Source organism: Balaenoptera ricei, chromosome 16, assembly GCF_028023285.1.
Source record: "Balaenoptera ricei isolate mBalRic1 chromosome 16, mBalRic1.hap2, whole genome shotgun sequence".
NCBI classification, from domain to species: Eukaryota; Metazoa; Chordata; class Mammalia; order Artiodactyla; family Balaenopteridae; genus Balaenoptera; species Balaenoptera ricei.
In genome coordinates, this window is record NC_082654.1 from 55,839,373 (window position 1) to 55,856,610 (window position 17,238).

Consider the following 17,238-nt stretch of genomic DNA (forward strand, 5'->3'; position numbering starts at 1 on the left):
ACCTCTACTTGGGTATGAATAGCTAAACCAGCAATTTGTTTTATGTTCAAATTAGTGGCTAAAGGATGGACTATGCAATAAAGAGCAGGTTATTTAGATGTCCATGTGGGAAAATAATTTAAGCTTGAATCGTTCCTCGGAACCACATAAAAATTCTAGAAGTATTAGAGGTTACACCTTTAAAAAAACTTTAAGCTATTTGAAGAAAATGTTGGAAAATGCTTTTATAGTCCTGATGTGAGGAATCATAAGCAAGTTGTAAAATCTAGAAGCCATAAAAGACAATACTGAGAAATTTGGCTACCTAAATATCTAAAACTTCTGTATGATGAAAGATATCACAAAGAAAGTTAAAGACAATAGAAGAATGGAAGAAAACATTGCCAACACATATATCAGGCATTGTTGGATTAATAATCAGAATATGTAAAGAAAAGAGGGAAAAATAGAAAAAAGTATTTGACTAGGCAAATAAAACTCAACTTCTGGCTTCCCTGGTGGCGCAGTGGTTGAGAGTCTGCCTGCCAACGCAGGGGACGTGAGTTCGAACCCTGGTCTGGTAGGATCCTATATGTCGCGGAGCAGCTGTGCCTGTGAGCCACAATTGCTGAGCCTGCGCGTTTGGAGCCTGTGCTCCGCAACAAGAGGGGCCGCGATAGTGAGAGGCCCGCGCACTGCGATGAAGAGTGGCCCCAGCTTGCCGCGACTGGAGAAAGCCCTCGCACAGAAACGAAGACCCAACACAGCCATAAAAATAAATTAATTAATTCATTATTTTTTTAAAAAAAAAGCTCAACTTCACTCACTAAATAGCATGTAAATAGAAGCAAAAAGGTAACTTTTTTTCATCATCAAACTGTCAAAATATCAAAAGATAAATATTCAGTGCTGGAGAATGTACAGGGCTGCCAGATCTACAACTTCAGCTCTTCCCACTCCAGAAGTATTTTATGTAAATGGCGCCCCCTGCAGTACAACTCCAACATAGACTACAATGTTACTGGGTGCACCTCGGAGCCTTGCTCTCAGTGCCCCGCCCCTCCTCTGGGCTTTGTAAGAGCCTTTAGCATATCTAGCAAAATGTAAAAGGCCCTCTGAATCACTGATTCCTCTTCCAGGAATAAGGCCTTTCAGAAATACAGAATTATGTAATATATACATAAAGATATATGCAAAAGGATGTTCACTTAAGCATGCTTTATATTGGAAAAAAACACAAGGAAACAAACTCCATGTCCATCAACAGGGGATTATCTGGACAAAAATAGTGCCTTCAATCATGAGATATTTTGCCTGTCTCAGATTTAGGTGTACTAACATAGAATGATCTTTAAGATTTGGTGTTATGACTGAGATGAACATGAATGTGAAAGCAAATCCCAAAAATATATTATTCAATCCTATGTTTATATATTTGTGTCTGAATTTATATTAAATCGATAGGGAATGCACAGACAAGGAACTGGAAGAGCCCACCAAGCTGAGGGAACTTGACTGGAATTGATACAGGCTGGGACCTGGGACCGGGAACCCTTTGCTGCAGTGCTTGCACCTGGACGAATGTCTCCTCCAGCAACATAATACAAAGAAACTATACGGGACTAAAAATAACTGCGTGCATGGGCAGTTGGGACAAATTAGGAACAACAAGATACAAAAAGACCAAAAACCCAACTGCCACTTCTGAGGAACCGCGAGCAAAAGCAAAGTACTGTGCATGAGCCCTGCACACAGCACCACCAAGGGGGTGGGCAGACCACCTGACCACCCCTCCAGCAAGACCCCTGGACCCACCCCTACCCTCACCCCACATAAGGAACCAGCTCAGCCTCCCCTCCCCCGCAGAGAGCAAGCAAGGGAAACTGTTACTTGTTTTCACTCCCTTGTGCTGCAGCACCAGTCCCAATAAAGCCTTGCCTGAATTTCTTGTCTGGCTTCTTATCAATTTCTGTTGATTAAGAAGGCCAAGAAGCCTGGTCTGTAACAGAATCACTGGTTAGGGGCAGTTTCTGCGACAGGGAGGGGTTTTACCCTGCATGCTTTATTACTTTGTGCCTCTACCACAAAAAGAAAGTATTGTATATATGTTGTTTTTATTGCAAATTCAAAATATTAGGCAGCTCACTCATTCTGAGCTGCAAACCTGTGGGTTTGACTGTTCTTTGACAACTTCCCACCGAGGTAAACTACCAAGAAAGTCCTATTACCAAGTGTGAAAACTTCTTGGCATTTCTGAAGTAAATCCTTCTTTTGAGCCAGTTCATGTGGGCATCCCAATTCCCAAGAGAGCTTTTTAAAAATTTAGATCCAAGTCTTTGTCCAAGATCTGCTGACTCAAAACCTGAATTTCTGTTCCTGAGGCTATTATCTGGAGGAAGAAGTGAGAAGGAAGGATTATTGGTTAGTGTGGTGACTATATTTGTAAAATTGCACAGCCACAGTCAGGAATAGAGAAGGCAGAGGTGCAGCCTTGATCTGCAAGGGCTCCAGTTAACCCTAAAGGGGGCCCCTTGATGGATAAAAACATACTCCTGGGCTTGGTGATGAAGGCGCTCCACTGGCAGCCAGGACATGCACTCAAGGCTCTGCGGTGCAGATGTCAGGGCTATGGCTTTTGCTTTTCGTTTTCCCAAATCTTAACTTTTTTTTTTCTTTTTTTCATTTGTTGAGTGGGTGTGTCCCATAGGTGAAGGTTCAACTATTGTGTTTTAAACTGGAGGGAGGTGGAGATGATTTGAAGTTAACTGAAAAACCCACCCAGCTCTTACTCTGGGTTTGCTTAGAATGGAGAAAGAACCCGGCTCTCACCAATACATTGTATCAATATATTATTATCTACCGGGAACAGAACTGGATTCAAATCCTGACTCCACATTACACCAGGTGTGTGACTATTGGCAAGGCTCTTAACATCTCTGAGCCTCAATTTCTTGGTCTGCAGAATGGACGTAATGATGCACTCCTGATGGGGGTGCAGTGAAGATCTGAGAGATGGCGTATGTAGAATAAATCAAGCAAAGCTTAGCTACTGTTCATTAATAGTAGGGTGGTCACTAGACCACGAACTCCTCAAGTGCAGACATGTGAATATGAGAATTATTTCGTTTTCTCCCCCCTCCAAAGTTTACCTAACACTAACTAGTACAGACCTTAAGTATGTGCTGAACATTCTGTCCGATGTCATGAGAGTTGATTACTTGTTCCTGGTGGGCAGAGAAAAGCTTCCACACTCCGTGCAGTCAGGAATTCAGATCCCGTGCCACAGGTGTGGGTGGCACTTCTCTCGAAACTGCAGTCCGCCGGTCTATGAAATGGGCTCATAACGGATCACTGGACCCCCGGCTCCATCGCCCACTCTTCTGCGCTCGGGCTCGGGGGAGGCGCGGGGGCTCAGAGCGCGGCCCCTTCCAGGGGAGGCGCCCAGCCTGGCGCGTCGCCCCTCCGCCCGCGGGGTCTCTGGAGGGGGCGGGCTCGCTCGAGCTAGAAAGCCCGGAGCCGCCCAGGAATCTTGGCGGGGACTGCGAGCATTTCCTCCCGGGCCGGGCGGCGCGATCCCGGGGAGGGCGGGGAGGGCGGGGAGGGCGGCAGCGGGCAGACGCGGCGCTGCGCTCCGCCAGCCGGCAGCATGCGGCCCCTGCTCTGCGCGCTGGCCGGGCTTGCCCTGCTCCGCGCCTCGGGTGCCTTCACCGGTGAGTGGGGCCCGGGCGCGGGGCGAGGGTCGGGGAGACCGCGGACCGCGAGAAAGGAGCTGGAGAGAGGGAGGGAAGAGGGAGGGAGATGGGAACGAAGCCAGATGGAGAGAGAGGGATGGAGAAAGAGGGAGATGCAGAGAGGGAGAGAGATAGAAAGATGGTGAGAGAAATTGGAGAGAAAGACGGAGACAAAAAAGGCAGAGAGAATAAAGGCAGAGGAACAGAGAGAATTACAAAGGAGAGAGGGAAGAATACAGAGGGCAAGGGAGAGGCTGGGACAGATAAGAAACTTTGGAGGTAGACAGATGGGTCTGAACTATGAATGAGGACAGAGAGAAAAAGGAGTTTGAGAGGCTAACGGAACAAGAGGGAAGGAAATAGAGGAACTAAAATGGCAAGAGAAAGGGGGTTGGGGAGAGAGAACGGGGGTGGGGGAGAGAGAAAGAGAGGATATTGAGGAAGAGAGGCAGATTTGAGAGAGACAAAAAAGGAGAGAGGGAGTGGAGAGACCCATTGCCCCAGGTCAAGAGGAAAGAGAGGAGGAGACCAGGATCACAAGGTGGATGGTCAAGTCTGCAGGGTGGGGCAGCCCCAGCTCCCCACCCTCCAGACCAGCCCTGCCCAGAGGGCCTGCAGAGGCGCCCAGGCCTGGTTTTCTTGGGGAATTTCCTGGGAAGCCAAGCTCCAACAGGGAGAGGACCCAGGCCTGGCCCAGCACAGCCGGTCAGGGCCCAGGCAGGCGGCCCCTGGAGGCCACGGCTTTACCTGCCAGGTGGTCTGAGGGGCTTCTGCAGTCTGTGGAGGAGGCCAGTTGTCAGCCTTTTGGAGAGCTTCCCTGAGGGCCTGAGCTGCCTTGGGTGGGTGGGGAGGAGGCAGCGGGAGGGAGAGGCCCTCTGGGTGCTCCACTGGCTGGGTTCCTTGCCGTGCCCTGTCCCTTCTACCCTTCCCTGACAGCAGTCTTAGTGCTGCCCCTTCACAGGTGAGGCTCGGACAGGGTGGCTGCAGATGGACTTACTGTATGCACAGGTGTTCCTTCCACCACCCCAAGACCGCACTTTATACAGCACTTTACAAGCCACGTTCCCATTTACCCAGGGTCTCTTGCTGGCCTCAGCCAGAGGCAGCTGATGCCCATCCCAGTTGTACGGGCGAGGGGAAGGCGCAGTCTCTCCAGACATCCAGGGAGCCTGCCCCCTCAGCCAGGCCCTTGTCCACACTTAAGGCTGCTCCCCCATCAACCTGGAGCTGGTGGCTGTGAGTCACCCTGCCCTGTGTTAGGATGGAAGCTCCCCTGACCCCTGGCCCAGCCCCTTTCAGGCACAGGGAACTGTGGGAGTGGGCATCCAGGGAAAGGGTTGAGGCTGGTCTTGATCCTGGGCAGCCCCTGGCTGAGTGACCTTGGGTGAGTCATGTCACCTCTCTGAAGCCATTTCCTCTTCTGTAACTTGGGGAGAATGGTACCCACCAGCAGAGCTGGATGAAAGGGAAGTACCCAGCACAGAACATCTGTCAGCACACATTGGCTCCTTCCCTCGTCCCCTCAGACAGCTCCACTGAGCTCTCTGAGGCCCAGTTCTCCACTGAGGTTGGCTAAGGAGGACCAACAACCCTTTCCTCACAGGCTGCGTGAGGAGTGGCTGGGACCACACAGCACAGAGCCCAGCCCAGGTGCTGTCCTTTTTCCCTGCCTCCCTGCCCTGCCCCATCTTGCTGGAGTCCCCACCTCCAGGAGCTGAGGGGACAAAGCCGAGTCTGTGCTCCCCCAGAGGGAGAAGGTGGCCGCCCACAGTGGCAGACTTTTTGTGGCCCCTTTAGCTATGACTGGTATATACATTTTAGCTTAAAGCCATTTTTAAACATTATTTTCCTCCTGATCATCCTCATTGCTCCAGATTAAGAAAAAAAAAAAAGAGGAGAGTATAAACATATTAATGTAATTTCACACTGAGTTCACACATTTTTGTGTATAACCTTTCAGACTTCAGACAGTATACCATGGTTTTTCTTAACGGTTGATTATCAAATCTGTTGGATATAAACACAGAACAGAGACCTAGAGATTGTCATACTGAGTGAAGTAAGTCAGACAGAGAAAGACAAATACGATATTGCTTATATGCGGAATCTAAAAAAATGATAGAAATGAACTTATTTACAAAACAGAAACAGACTCACAGACTTAGAGAACGAACTTATGGTTGGGAGGTGGGGGAGGGATACTTAGGGAGTTTGGGACTGACATGTACATACTGCTGTATTTAAAATGGATACCCAACAAGGACCCATTGTACAGCACAGGGAACACTGCTCAATATTATGTAACAACCTAAATGGGAAAAGGATTTGAAAAAGAATAATAAAAAAAAAAAGAATAGTATAGTGAACCCCCATGTGCCCCTCACTCTGTTTCAACAAGAATGGATTCCTGACAGATTTGGATTCATCTATCATCCCCACCTTCTCTCCCCTCCCTCAGATTATTTTAAAGGAAATTCCAGGCATTATATATTTTTATCTGTAAGTATAGCCTTATGTATTTCTAAAAGATAAATCATCTTTTAATAACAATACCATTATCACTCCCTAAAAATGGACAATAATTCCATAATGTCATCAAATATCCAATCAGCGTTCAACTGTCCCTGATTGTGTGATGCTTTTATATTTGGTTTGATCCAAATAAGGTACACACATTGCTTTTGGTTGATATATCTGTTAAGTTTCTTTTAGTAAGTTTTAAGTTTCTTTAGTAAGTTCTTTTTCGCCCCTTTTTTCTTAAAATTTATTTGTTGAAGAAACTGGGTTGTTAGTCTTGTAAGGGTTTTCCCATTTAAATTTTAGCTGATTGCATCCCCCAGGTGTCATTTAAATGTTCTCTCCCCTGTATTGTCTATAAACTGGTAGTTAGATCTAGAAGCTTCATCTAATTCCAGTTAGATATATATTTTTTTCTTGCAAGAATACTTTAAGATGGTTTATTGCTTTAATTTTCATTTCTTTGATTACTACCAAGGTTGGATTTTTCTTCAAAGGCATACTGGTCATTTCTGCTAATTCTTGTGAATTGTCTTAGACTTTTCCATCGTGGTAATGGGATTTTTTCATATTGATCTATAGAAGTTCTTTATGTGTTGAGTGAAGCAGACTGTTTTGTGCTACTTGTAGAGGATTTTTTTTTTTTTTAAGTTAAGGCTTCAGTTGAGTTCCTTTCCTATTTTGCTATCAGAGGGATATCAAGTCCTAGAGCGTAGTCCTATTAGCCATTCTCACCCATGCCTTGGGGCCCACGGGGGGAAGCTCTCACTGTCCACCACCATTCCAGGTCCCTGTGGACGTCTGTCTTCCATTGGGATTCTGCTTTTTGCTTTGGGTGGAAGAGGAAGATGCTGAAGGGCTATGGTGAGGATCACTGCATTTCTTCTTACAAAAATGGATGTTGTGGGGAGTGAAGCTCTCAAAGACAATTTGATCCAACGTACACAGCTGGGCTCTTGTTGGGCCTCAAGACAGGTGCAAAGATGTCATGTGTATAGGTCCCCTTTGCCCCATTCCTGTCCAGCCCCCCATTTTACAAAGGAGGCAGCTGAGACCCCCAAGATAGGAGGCCCTTAACTCATCACAGAACTGCCAGAACATAGTATAGACAGTGTCTTGCAGGTAGGATTCAAATCCTGTCCCCACTACCTACTAGCAGTGTAGTCTTGGGCATGTTACTCAACCTCTTTGATCTTTGGTTTTCTAACCTATAAAAAACTGATAAGGGTATTGAGCTCACAGATAGAATTAAATGAGTTAACGCATGTAAGCACTCAACAAAGAGCTTGGCCCATAATAACCGATCACAAATTGACAGTAGCTTCAAATATAGAGAATGGTTGTGCCCATTCTAAAGGTGAAGAAACTAAGGATCCCGCAAGTGGGATTGGCTTGTAACAGAGCCCAGAGAGCCCGGTCAGCCCTGAGCCTTCTGTGTGCTTGTTGGAGAAGCCCCTCCCAAGCATCCCTTGGACCCCTGCACAGGTGCAGTCCTAGAGCAGACGCCTCCCCATCTTGAGGAGACCTGGTCAGAGTGATCTAGCGAAGAGCACTGGCCCCAGGTGGAGAGGCGGGGCTGCAGGGGCTTTCACTGACCTGCTTAGTCTCCAGTCCACCTGGTGAGTGACCTACATGGCATTTGCACATCATCTGGCAGTTCCAAGGCAACTTCAAATGCAGGAGCCCCTTGGATCAACACAGCAGTCCCACCAAGTAGACAGAGCAGGGCAGATCCCTCACAGACGAAGCTGAGTCAGAGGCAAAGAACACAGTTCAGTGGAGGTGGGACCGTGCCTCTGACTCCCAAACCTGTGTTCTGTGCACAGTGTGTGGAGAGAGGTTTATCCTGGATGGCTTCCTAGACCTCAGCATGGTGGGGGTTTAGGAATGTTCTAGTACTTTATAACCCAGTGGATTATAAAACACCATATTCCAAGGTAGAAGGAATCTGGTTTCCTGGATGGCCTTCGAGAGCGGAGCTCCCTGCCAGCCCTGACCATCAGCCAGCTCACCTCTGAACTGATATGTGAGAAAGAAACACATGTGTGATTGAGGGGGGCTCTTTGTTGCAGCAGCTCAGCTTGTATCCTCACTTAACCAGATGCCGACTGTATTGGAATGACAGGGGTAAGCTCTCAGAGTGATCGGCAAGGCTCAAATCCACAACTGGAAAATGACCAGAGGACAAGGGAGACAGAACATATCACTCCCAAAACAAAACAAAACAAAAATGTTCCTCAGCATCTGAGCTCCCTCTTAGGGCGCTCAAGGGTCCCTCTCCTGTTTCAGCCAGAGCACATCCATAGACTAGAGTTCTTCACATAGTTGTTTGAAAATAGTGTTCTTCTGACTAAAAAATTAAAAAAAAAAACCCACTGATGGTTTGGAATGAAGCACAAATTTTAATACAAATATCAAATGTGGTCAAATTTATTATACTATTATATTGACTGTGGTCAAATGGAATTAACCCCCAAGTGACAAGTGTGGCTGGTCAAAGCAGCACCTTTCAGGGTCAGAAATCATTTGAGTTGTGTGTGCCTTCTTAGTGTTCGGATCCAGAAACAAAAGGTCTCCTATGCCTGTCAGTGGGGCGGGGCGGGGCGGGGGGGAGGCCCAGTGGCCATGTCCCTTTAACTGGAGAGGTTAGCTTGGTGCCTGCACTGGGCCTCCTGTCTCCACTGGCAGCCTGCTCTCACCATGTTCCACCCACGCCCGCCGTCCAGGTTGCACACAGGCCCTGAGCGGAAGCCAGGCCAGAGAAAACAACCCTGCATCCAAGAAGGTCCATTTCCCAACTGGCCAGGTCAGGGAGGGCGGGATCGAAGGAGGGAAGGGAGCACCGGGAACCACAGCCTTGGCCGCCCGTGGTCAGTCGTGATAATCCTTCAGCTTCCCCCACTCTTCCTCTGGTCTGAGCTTCCCCAAAGCCCCGTGAACCTGGCGTTATTGTGAGCCCCTTTCTACTGGTGAGGAAGCACGAAGCAAAGGGAGTCCTTGCCCAGTTCTTGCCTTGCTGGAGCTTCTGGGCCAAGAAGCAACTTGTCCTTGACTCATCCTGGTTCGGTCTTTGTAGCTAATTTTTGAGGCCTGAAAGACAGAGGCAAACCTTGGATGAGCTGCATCTGGCGGTGCCTCCGCCCCCGCCCCCAAACCCTGTTTACAGAGGAGGCAGCAGAGGCTCAGGGAGAAGAAAGTTCCCACGGGCCCGCACCAATTCATGGCTGGGAACGGAGGTCTGCAGTGTTTTCTGCCATCATGCGCTGAGGTCAATGCCATGAGCACCCACGTGGGGGAGAGAGCAGCAGGGCAGGGTGGCCTTGCTCTGCCCCAGCTCAGTCTCAGCAGAGCTCCTCGGGAGGCCTGGATGAGCTCACAGACAGTTGTGCGGTGCAGCCCAGCGCGCAGTTGTGTCCAGATGTGATGGATTAGCGCTGTGTGATGTGGAGAGCAACCTCAGGCCAGCCCCTTCCCTGGAGGGGTTTGGGAGCCAAGTTAGACCTCATCGCTGACACGTAGAGAACAGGATGTTTTAGGCTGAGGGAGGGAGGGAGCAGATTCATGTTGTTCGTGACTTAGAGAGCTGGCAGAGCCCCACTTGGCCGGCAGGGTCTTGTTGCTTCCTCTTGGCCTAAGCTGGGAGGAGGGGGAGGAGTAATTTAGGTCTGGGAGAGGGCGGGTAGGACTCAGGGGAAAGGCTCGGCCTAAGGCCCCTGGGCGGAGCTTGCAGAGGGTGTGTGTGGGCCTGGACCTAGACCAGGACAGAACCCCTCTTCCCAGACAGCCCTCTATTTGGGTGAAGAAAGCTCTGCCTGCCCCCTTGAAGTCTTTTCTCTCTAGCTGAGCACCCCAGTTTTTTCAGCTGACACAAAGGAGTCAAAATCAGGAGTCCCTTCACGGTGGCCCCCTTTAGCCCTGCCTCTGCCTGTCAAAAGCCTTCTCACGATGAATGGCCCAGAATGGAGCCCAACCCTCCAGGTGGGGTCTCTCAGACCACCCCCTCCCCCGCCCGACACCCATCCTGAACATTCTGTATCAATGCACGAAGCCCATGGCTTCTGCTTTTTGCTAACAACCCCGTCAGAGAACTGGCTTTTATTACGGAAAATTTCAAACCATATATACAAAAGTAGAGAGAATAGCAGAATTAACCCCACATCCGCATAACCCAATTTCAACAGTTACCAATCTCGGCCCATCTTGTTTGCTCAATACTCCCACCCATGCCTCCTCCCACTCCCAGGCCTGGATTATTTTGAAGTAAAGCCAAGACATCATAGCATTTTACCTATATATATTTTCAGTATAGATCTCTGAAAGGCTCCCTTTAAAAAAAATAACCAAAGTTATAACATCCCCTCCCTCCCTAAAGTCAACAAGAAGACCATTGTTGTCGTTTATTTATTTATTTATTTTCTTTATTTTTTTTTTTTTGGCTGCATCAGGTCTTAGCTGCGGCACGCAGGATCTTTGTTGCGGTGCACAGGCTCTGTAGTTGTGGTGCGTGGGCTGTAGTTTTGCGGCACGCAGGCTCTCTAGTTGAGGCACACGAGCTCGGTAGTTGTGGCGTGCAGGCTTAGTTGCCCCACGGCACGTGGGATCTTAGTTCCCCGACCAGGGATCGAACTCGCATCCCCTGCATTGGAAGGTGGGTTCTTTACCACTGGACCACCAGGGAAGTCCCAAGACCATTGTTTTTTGAAGAGATTTTTCTAAGTTCAGTGGATGGACATAATGAAGGGGAGAATGTAAAAACCCAAACTGTTCTCCGCAAAAGCTGTGCAGAGTGGAAGGAAGTTTTGCCCCTGCGCTTGGTTCTCGCCCCTGAGCGGAAGAGCTGAGATCCAGAGAGAGTTGAGACCAGAGACTCTCAGGGCATGGGGACTCTGGCAGAGCTCCAGAAGGCCAGCTGGCTGAGGTGGGGCCAGGGGAAGGCCAGGGTGCCTGGGGTCCAGTCGTTTGCTGACTGTGATCTTAGACAAGTCACTCAGCCTTCAGAGTTATACATTCATCACCAGCAAAATGGCTCACTATCCTTACCTCAAGACCTGCCAACCTCCTGGGCAACTTTATATGTCCCCTCGGGCAACCCAGCCAACATCGAGGTCTTACAAGAGTTTTGCATCTACAAAGATCAAGTCCAATAATTCTTACCCCTGCTCTGCTTCAGATGCCCACAGCCTTGGTATTGTCACTGTGAAGCTGCTCTACCTCTAAAAGCTAAAATTGCAATATCCCTTATCACTTGTTCCTTCTGTTACTCCCATCATCTCATTGAGATCTCCAGTGCCTTCAGCCCCTCCATTTCTCCCAATTATTGGCCCTCTTATTGCCTTCTCCTTCGTTATTCAAGCTAGATGCCAGAGCTTGTCCCCTTAAGCCCTTGCTGGTCGAATCCTCAGTTCCTTTGCACTCTTGTTCTTCACCGTGCTCATGCCACAGACTCCCAGGTTTCAGCTCATCAGCCATCTGTCTTTGCTGCTTACACCCACCTGCTGAGCTGCTGCGGGAGGGCTTCCTTGTGATGTCAGGTTGTTCTGCATCCTCCTCCTAACTGCCTTCCTCATTCTCCTCATCCCTTTTTATCCCTCTCTTTATTCAAGCTTCTTACCCAGGGGCGTGCTGATACACTGGCTCTCGGAAAACAAAGAAAGCATTTGTCAGTTTCCATGGTGGAAATACTTTTCACCATGGCTCCCATTTTAGTGGTTGTGTCTAACAACCCACTCACAGAATTCCTGATAACTACTTCACAACTCGATCTCCTCTTTCCTAACCCTACATGAATTTTCAGCAGATGATTCCCCTCTTACTTTACCGAGTGAATAGAGGCCATCAGGTGGGACTCACTCAACTTCTTGGCCCTTTAAGTAGAACTTTTTTACCCATTTTTGCTGCGTTTCCTCTCTCTTCCTTCCACATGTGACCCCCTACCCCCACCACCATTTCTGGCTTCCGTGGCCCCACATCTCTTCAGGAAATGCATTATTTCAGTTCTCCTGGCTTCCTCCTGTCCTCAGGCTATAAGCATGGTTGCGTTTCCTCAGTGCTTAAAAACCTGGAAACAACAACAATAAACACTTCTTTACACCTTGTGATCTGATGTCCCTTCCTTCACAGCCAAGCTTCATGGAAATGTTTTCCAGGATCTTAGTTTCCTCCTCCTGACTTTTCCTTCCCTTCTCATCCCACTGCGACTAGACTTGGCTTTGTCGGCACCTCTCCACTAAAAGCGCTGGGATGGCATTCAGCATCGACTTTTCTGTTGCTCTGAGTCCTTATCTTGCTAGACCTCCATGCTGCTTTAGGCCATGCTGACTGCTTCATCCTTTCGAAAGCTCTTGGCTTCTCCTTGTTTCTGGGGCAGCATCCTCCTTTCTGTGTGTCCGTGTTCTCCAAGGACTCAGCCAACTCATACGCCCTGCAAGTATCTCAGAGCCACCAACACTGCAACTTGAGCTCAAAATCCGGGCTCTAAGACTCCTGTTGTGAAGGTTGGTGGTGTTAGGAACCAAGGAGGAGCCAACGTTGGGGAGGAAAATGATGTTGAACAAGTTGAACCTCAGATCTTCCGCTTACTAGCTGTGTGACGTTAGACGTATCATTTCACCTCTCTGTGCGTCCATTTCCTTATGTGTAAATTGGGGGTAATAATTGGTTGTAGAGGTTGACTGAGTTAACACATTTGTTTAGCACTCACTCGTGTCAGATGTTACTAACTGGTCACCAATGTCAATGCTATTACTACAACATCTCCATGCATTTTCTTCCTCTCTTCCTGCGGTTACTGCCTCCCTTCATCACTTCTTACGCTGATTACTGCAGTAACTTCCTGCCTTCAAAGACGAATCTCTCCAATCCATTCTCTGTATTTTAAAAGTTCACATATGACTGCATGACTCTCCTGTTAAAATAAACCCCAAAACAAGCATCGTGATTGGTTTATTAGGGCCTGGGCTTGTTTCCACGATCCACCTCTCCAGTCTCATCTCCCACCCACCCTGTACTTTCCAGCCACTTCAGGCTTCCTGAGGGTTTGTGCACTGAGCCATGCTATTTCATTCCTATCTTTGCACATGCCGTTCCTTCTGGCTGAAACCTTTCCTCCCTTCCTTTTCTTACCCAGTTCAGGCAGTACCTCCTTGAGGAAGCCTACTTGGGTCTGTAGGAGACCATGGCCAAGTGAGTCATTGGGGCAACCCTACACTCACACCCTGATCCACACTGAGCCTTCCTCTGCTTCTCTTTGGACTGTTTTTAGGACCCACCTCCCTTGAGCCCTGTGTTTGCAAGAGTCTCTAATGTTACAAGGAAACCGAGGGCCCCACAGTGACAAGACTTGTTTTCCTACAGCTGCTGAACCCTTCATCGCCTCCCGAGGAGACCCAGCTCGGACTGCAGGGTGTGACAGACACATGGCTGTCCATGGCCGGTTAGACGTCATAGAGGAGGTAATGACCTGAGAGGGCATGCAGCTTCAGGACCACCTGCCAGGCTGGTGGCTTTGGAGGGTTCAGGCCAATCTTGCTTTGGAAAATTGGGGAAATCTGGGCCAATCCTGTTCCCTGGCCACTATGTTAAACATCTCCCTGCCCTACCTGGGCTGTTAGGCTGCCCAGCCCCCAACAGACCCTGCCTCCCCGGGACCTTGCTTCCCACCAGCCAGAGATCTCCCCATAATCACCGGATGAGAAGGTGGAAATTCAATTGCAGTGTTTTGTTACACAGCCACGGTTTGTAACCTGGGGTCCATAAACTTGTGTGGGGAAAAAGAATTGCACTTCATTTTCACAAACCTTTAGCTGAGATTTAGCATTCTCATTCACTATAAATACAGACAACAAACTGCAGGAGTATTAACAGTACTGTGACTTTGTCAGCAATAGAAATCACAGATAATTTCATCCCATTATAGTCAGTCATTGTGAATATCTCAATATATTGTTTACTCTAATCAGTATGTCAAATTTTCAGTAGTTGTTAGACCTGGTGTTACTTAAATAAGTTAATAAATACATAAATGTTTATATCAAAATTTAATTTTTAATACTTTAATAATATTTTAAAGCAGTTTATACCCTTGGAAATCCTGTATGTTTTATTTTTTTCAATGAAAGCATTTTTCTGATGGCGGTCTGTAGGTTTCACCAGACTGCTAATGGGGTTCATTTGCGAAAAAAGTTAAGAACCCTGAATAAAGAAAATTTCAAAATCCCAATACTGTCATTTGGCAGAATTGCCACCAGGGGGCGGGGCAACAAAAGGAATGTGAGCTCCCAGTGGTGACATCCTGAAAGGGAAAAAGGAATCCCAGAGTCCCTCCAAGCCCCAAACCAATGACTGGGTAAAACCCCTGAGTGCCAGAGCCAGAAGCAGCCTTAGAGAGTGAGCTCCTAGGATTTTGTTATCTGGGGAACTGAGAGGCAGGCAAGGGCAGGGCCTGAACCAAGAGGACCCAGGTCCCCTGGCACCCAGTTCTCTCCCCACTGCACCCTACTGGACTTCCAGGTGCTCCTTAGGATGTGGCTGATTAAGTGGGACTTGGCACCACTCTTGTCCTCTACTCCTCCCCCTCCTCCCCCAACTTCTCTCCTTGCTCTAGACGGTGGAGAAGACGGTGGAGCACCTGGAGGCAGAAGTGAAAGGCTTGCTGGCTCAGCTGGAGGAGCTGGCCTGGAATCTGCCCCCGGGCCCCTTCAGCCTGATCCCCGACCTCCTCGGAGAGGAGACGGTGAGCAGCTCAGGTAGCAGAGATGACAGCCTCCAGGGCTGGGCAGCAGGGTGGGGACGGCTGCTCCACCCCCATGGTGTAGCCTGGACAAGCCAGGGAGGCTCCAGCTCCTCCTTGGGACAGAGGTGGGAAGCATCCCCCGGGCTCACCCCAAGTGTTCTCTGCCCCCACCCCCGGGGTTGCTGCAGCCCAGCATCGGGTAAGGGCACCTGGAAGAGTTCCACTCTCAGCACCACCCTGACTCAGAGCAGCTGCCTCCTTCCCTGGCCATTTACACATGTCACAGCTCCTACCATCTCCCTTCTACTCCTCTGCCGCCACCAAACCCTATCAGGGAAGCCTGGCATCCCTCTGATTGGCAGTGGAGGGATTGCCACCTGCTCCCTCGAGCCCTGCGTCCTGGCACAGGAGTCCCCAGGGGACTGGGAGGGGAGGGCAGGCAGCCTTCAGCACCCTGTTTGCTCACTCCGAGGCCGCCCCCTTTCTTTCAGATCGCCTTTGAGCACCAGAGCAGGAGCGACCCAACAGCTGGCAGTGATACAACAGCCCTCCTCTGAGAACAGAGCCGTGCGTTCTGGCCTGCCTTCCTCAGCTTTGTGCAAAATAAAAGCTACTCCTCTGGTCCCCTCTGTGTCTGCTGACAGTGACCCCTGCAGCCACAGCCCCTTCTCCATCTGCTCCCATGCGCTGAGGCTCACACCCCCTGCAGGCTCAGACCTGTACTTCCGCCCTCCTTATTTATAGGGGTGGACAGGGCAGGAGTTAGTTCAAGAGGTGAGGCACCTGAGGCACAGAATCGTAAGGCGACACAGTGGAAGGGCCCTTTGAGTAAACTTGTTACTCAAAATGTGGCCGTAGGTGAACAACAGGGTTGTCACCTGGGAGCTTATCAAAAATGCAGAATTTGGAGCCCTGCCCAGACCTCCTGAATCAGAATCTACATTTTAATGAGACCCCCAGGGAATCTGTGTGCACATTAAAGTTTTAAAAAATGTTTCTGTTGAGATAAAATTCAAAATTTTAACCATTTAAAGCAGTACAAATTCAGTGGGTTCATAATGTTGTGTAGTCATCACCACCTTCTAATTCCAGAAATTTTCATCACCCCAAAAAGAAACCCTGTACCATTAAGCAGTCACTTCCCATTCCCCCTCCCATCCTCCCTTGGAAACCACTAATATTTCTGTCTCTGTGGACTTGCCTATGCTGGACATTTCATATAAATGGAATCATACAAAAGTCAGACACAAAGCCTTTTGTGTTTAACTTTTTTTCACGTAGCATAATGTTTTCAAGGTTTGTCCATGTTGTAGCATGTATCAGTACTTCGTTCCTGTTTATGGCTGAATAATATTCCATTTTATGGATATATCACATTTTATTCATCCATCAAATCGGTGGATATTGGGGTTGTTTGCACTTTTTGGCTATTATGAATAATGCTATGAACATTCATGTATAGGTTTGTGTGGATATATGTTTTCATTTCTCTTGGCTCTATAATTAAGAATGAAATTGCTGAGTCAAATAGTAACTATGTTAAGTTTTTGAAGAACAACCAAACTCTTTTTGCATAGCAACTGTACCAGTTTACATTCCTACCAGCAATGTATATATAAGGTTTTCAATTTTTCCTTATCCTCCCCTACACATCTTATTGATTATAGGCATCACACTAGGTGTGAAGTGGTTATCTCGTGGTTTTAAGTTGCATTTACCTAATGACTAGTGATGCTGAGCATCTTTTCATGTGTTTGTCGGCCACTTGTATGTCTTTTTTGGAGGAAGGTCTATTCAAATCCTTTGCCCATTTTAAAAACTAGGTTGTCTTTTTGCTGTTGACTTGTAAGAGTTCTTTATGTATTGTGGATACTAGGTTTTTATCAGATATATGATTTACAAATGTTTTCTCTCATTTTCTGGGTTGTCTTTTTATTTTCTTTATAGTGTCCTTTGAAACAACAGTTTTGATGAAATCCAATTTATCTATTTTTGTTGTTTTTGTTGCCTGTTGTTTTGGTGTCATATCTAAGAATCCACTGCCACATCCAAGGTTATGAATCATTTAATCCTGTCTCCTAAGATTTTTATAGCTTTAGCTCTTATATTTAGTTTTTTAAATCTATTTTAGGTTAAAGTTTGTATGTGGTGTGAGACGGGGATTCAACTTCATTACTCGCACTTAGATGAAGAGAATATTCTTTCCCCACTGAACGGTCCTGGCACCCTGTCAAAAATCATTTGAGCGTAAGGTTTAGGTTTACTTCTCAATTCTATCTC

At 47.9% G+C, this 17,238-nt stretch overlaps 1 protein-coding gene across 2 annotated transcripts; it reads left to right on the forward strand.

Annotated features, from left to right (window-relative positions):
* The first annotated feature begins 3,586 nt into the window (after nucleotides 1–3,586).
* PLAC9 (placenta associated 9) lies at nucleotides 3,587–15,583 on the forward strand. Of its 2 annotated transcripts, none has more exons than XM_059899396.1 (4): nucleotides 3,587–3,689; nucleotides 13,581–13,678; nucleotides 14,830–14,971; nucleotides 15,450–15,583. In XM_059899396.1, the coding sequence occupies exons 1-4, from the start codon at nucleotides 3,626–3,628 to the stop codon at nucleotides 15,458–15,460; spliced, it is 315 nt and encodes a 104-aa protein (XP_059755379.1). In that variant the 5' UTR covers nucleotides 3,587–3,625; the 3' UTR covers nucleotides 15,461–15,583. The 2 variants fall into 2 exon arrangements, with proteins under 2 accessions (XP_059755379.1, XP_059755378.1); XM_059899395.1 differs by having other exon boundaries at nucleotides 14,830–14,958.
* The last annotated feature ends 1,655 nt before the right edge of the window (nucleotides 15,584–17,238 follow it).

Bases quoted from the DNA above. Each gene is read 5' to 3' on its own strand.
- PLAC9 (XM_059899395.1), top strand. From the start codon at position 3,626: ATGCGGCCCCTGCTCTGCGCGCTGGCCGGGCTTGCCCTGCTCCGCGCC. The intron at 3,690-13,580 runs GTGAGTGGGGCC...GTTTTCCTACAG, and splicing joins CGCCTCGGGTGCCTTCACCG to CTGCTGAACCCTTCATCGCC. The intron at 14,959-15,449 runs GTGAGCAGCTCA...CCTTTCTTTCAG, and splicing joins ACCTCCTCGGAGAGGAGACG to ATCGCCTTTGAGCACCAGAG.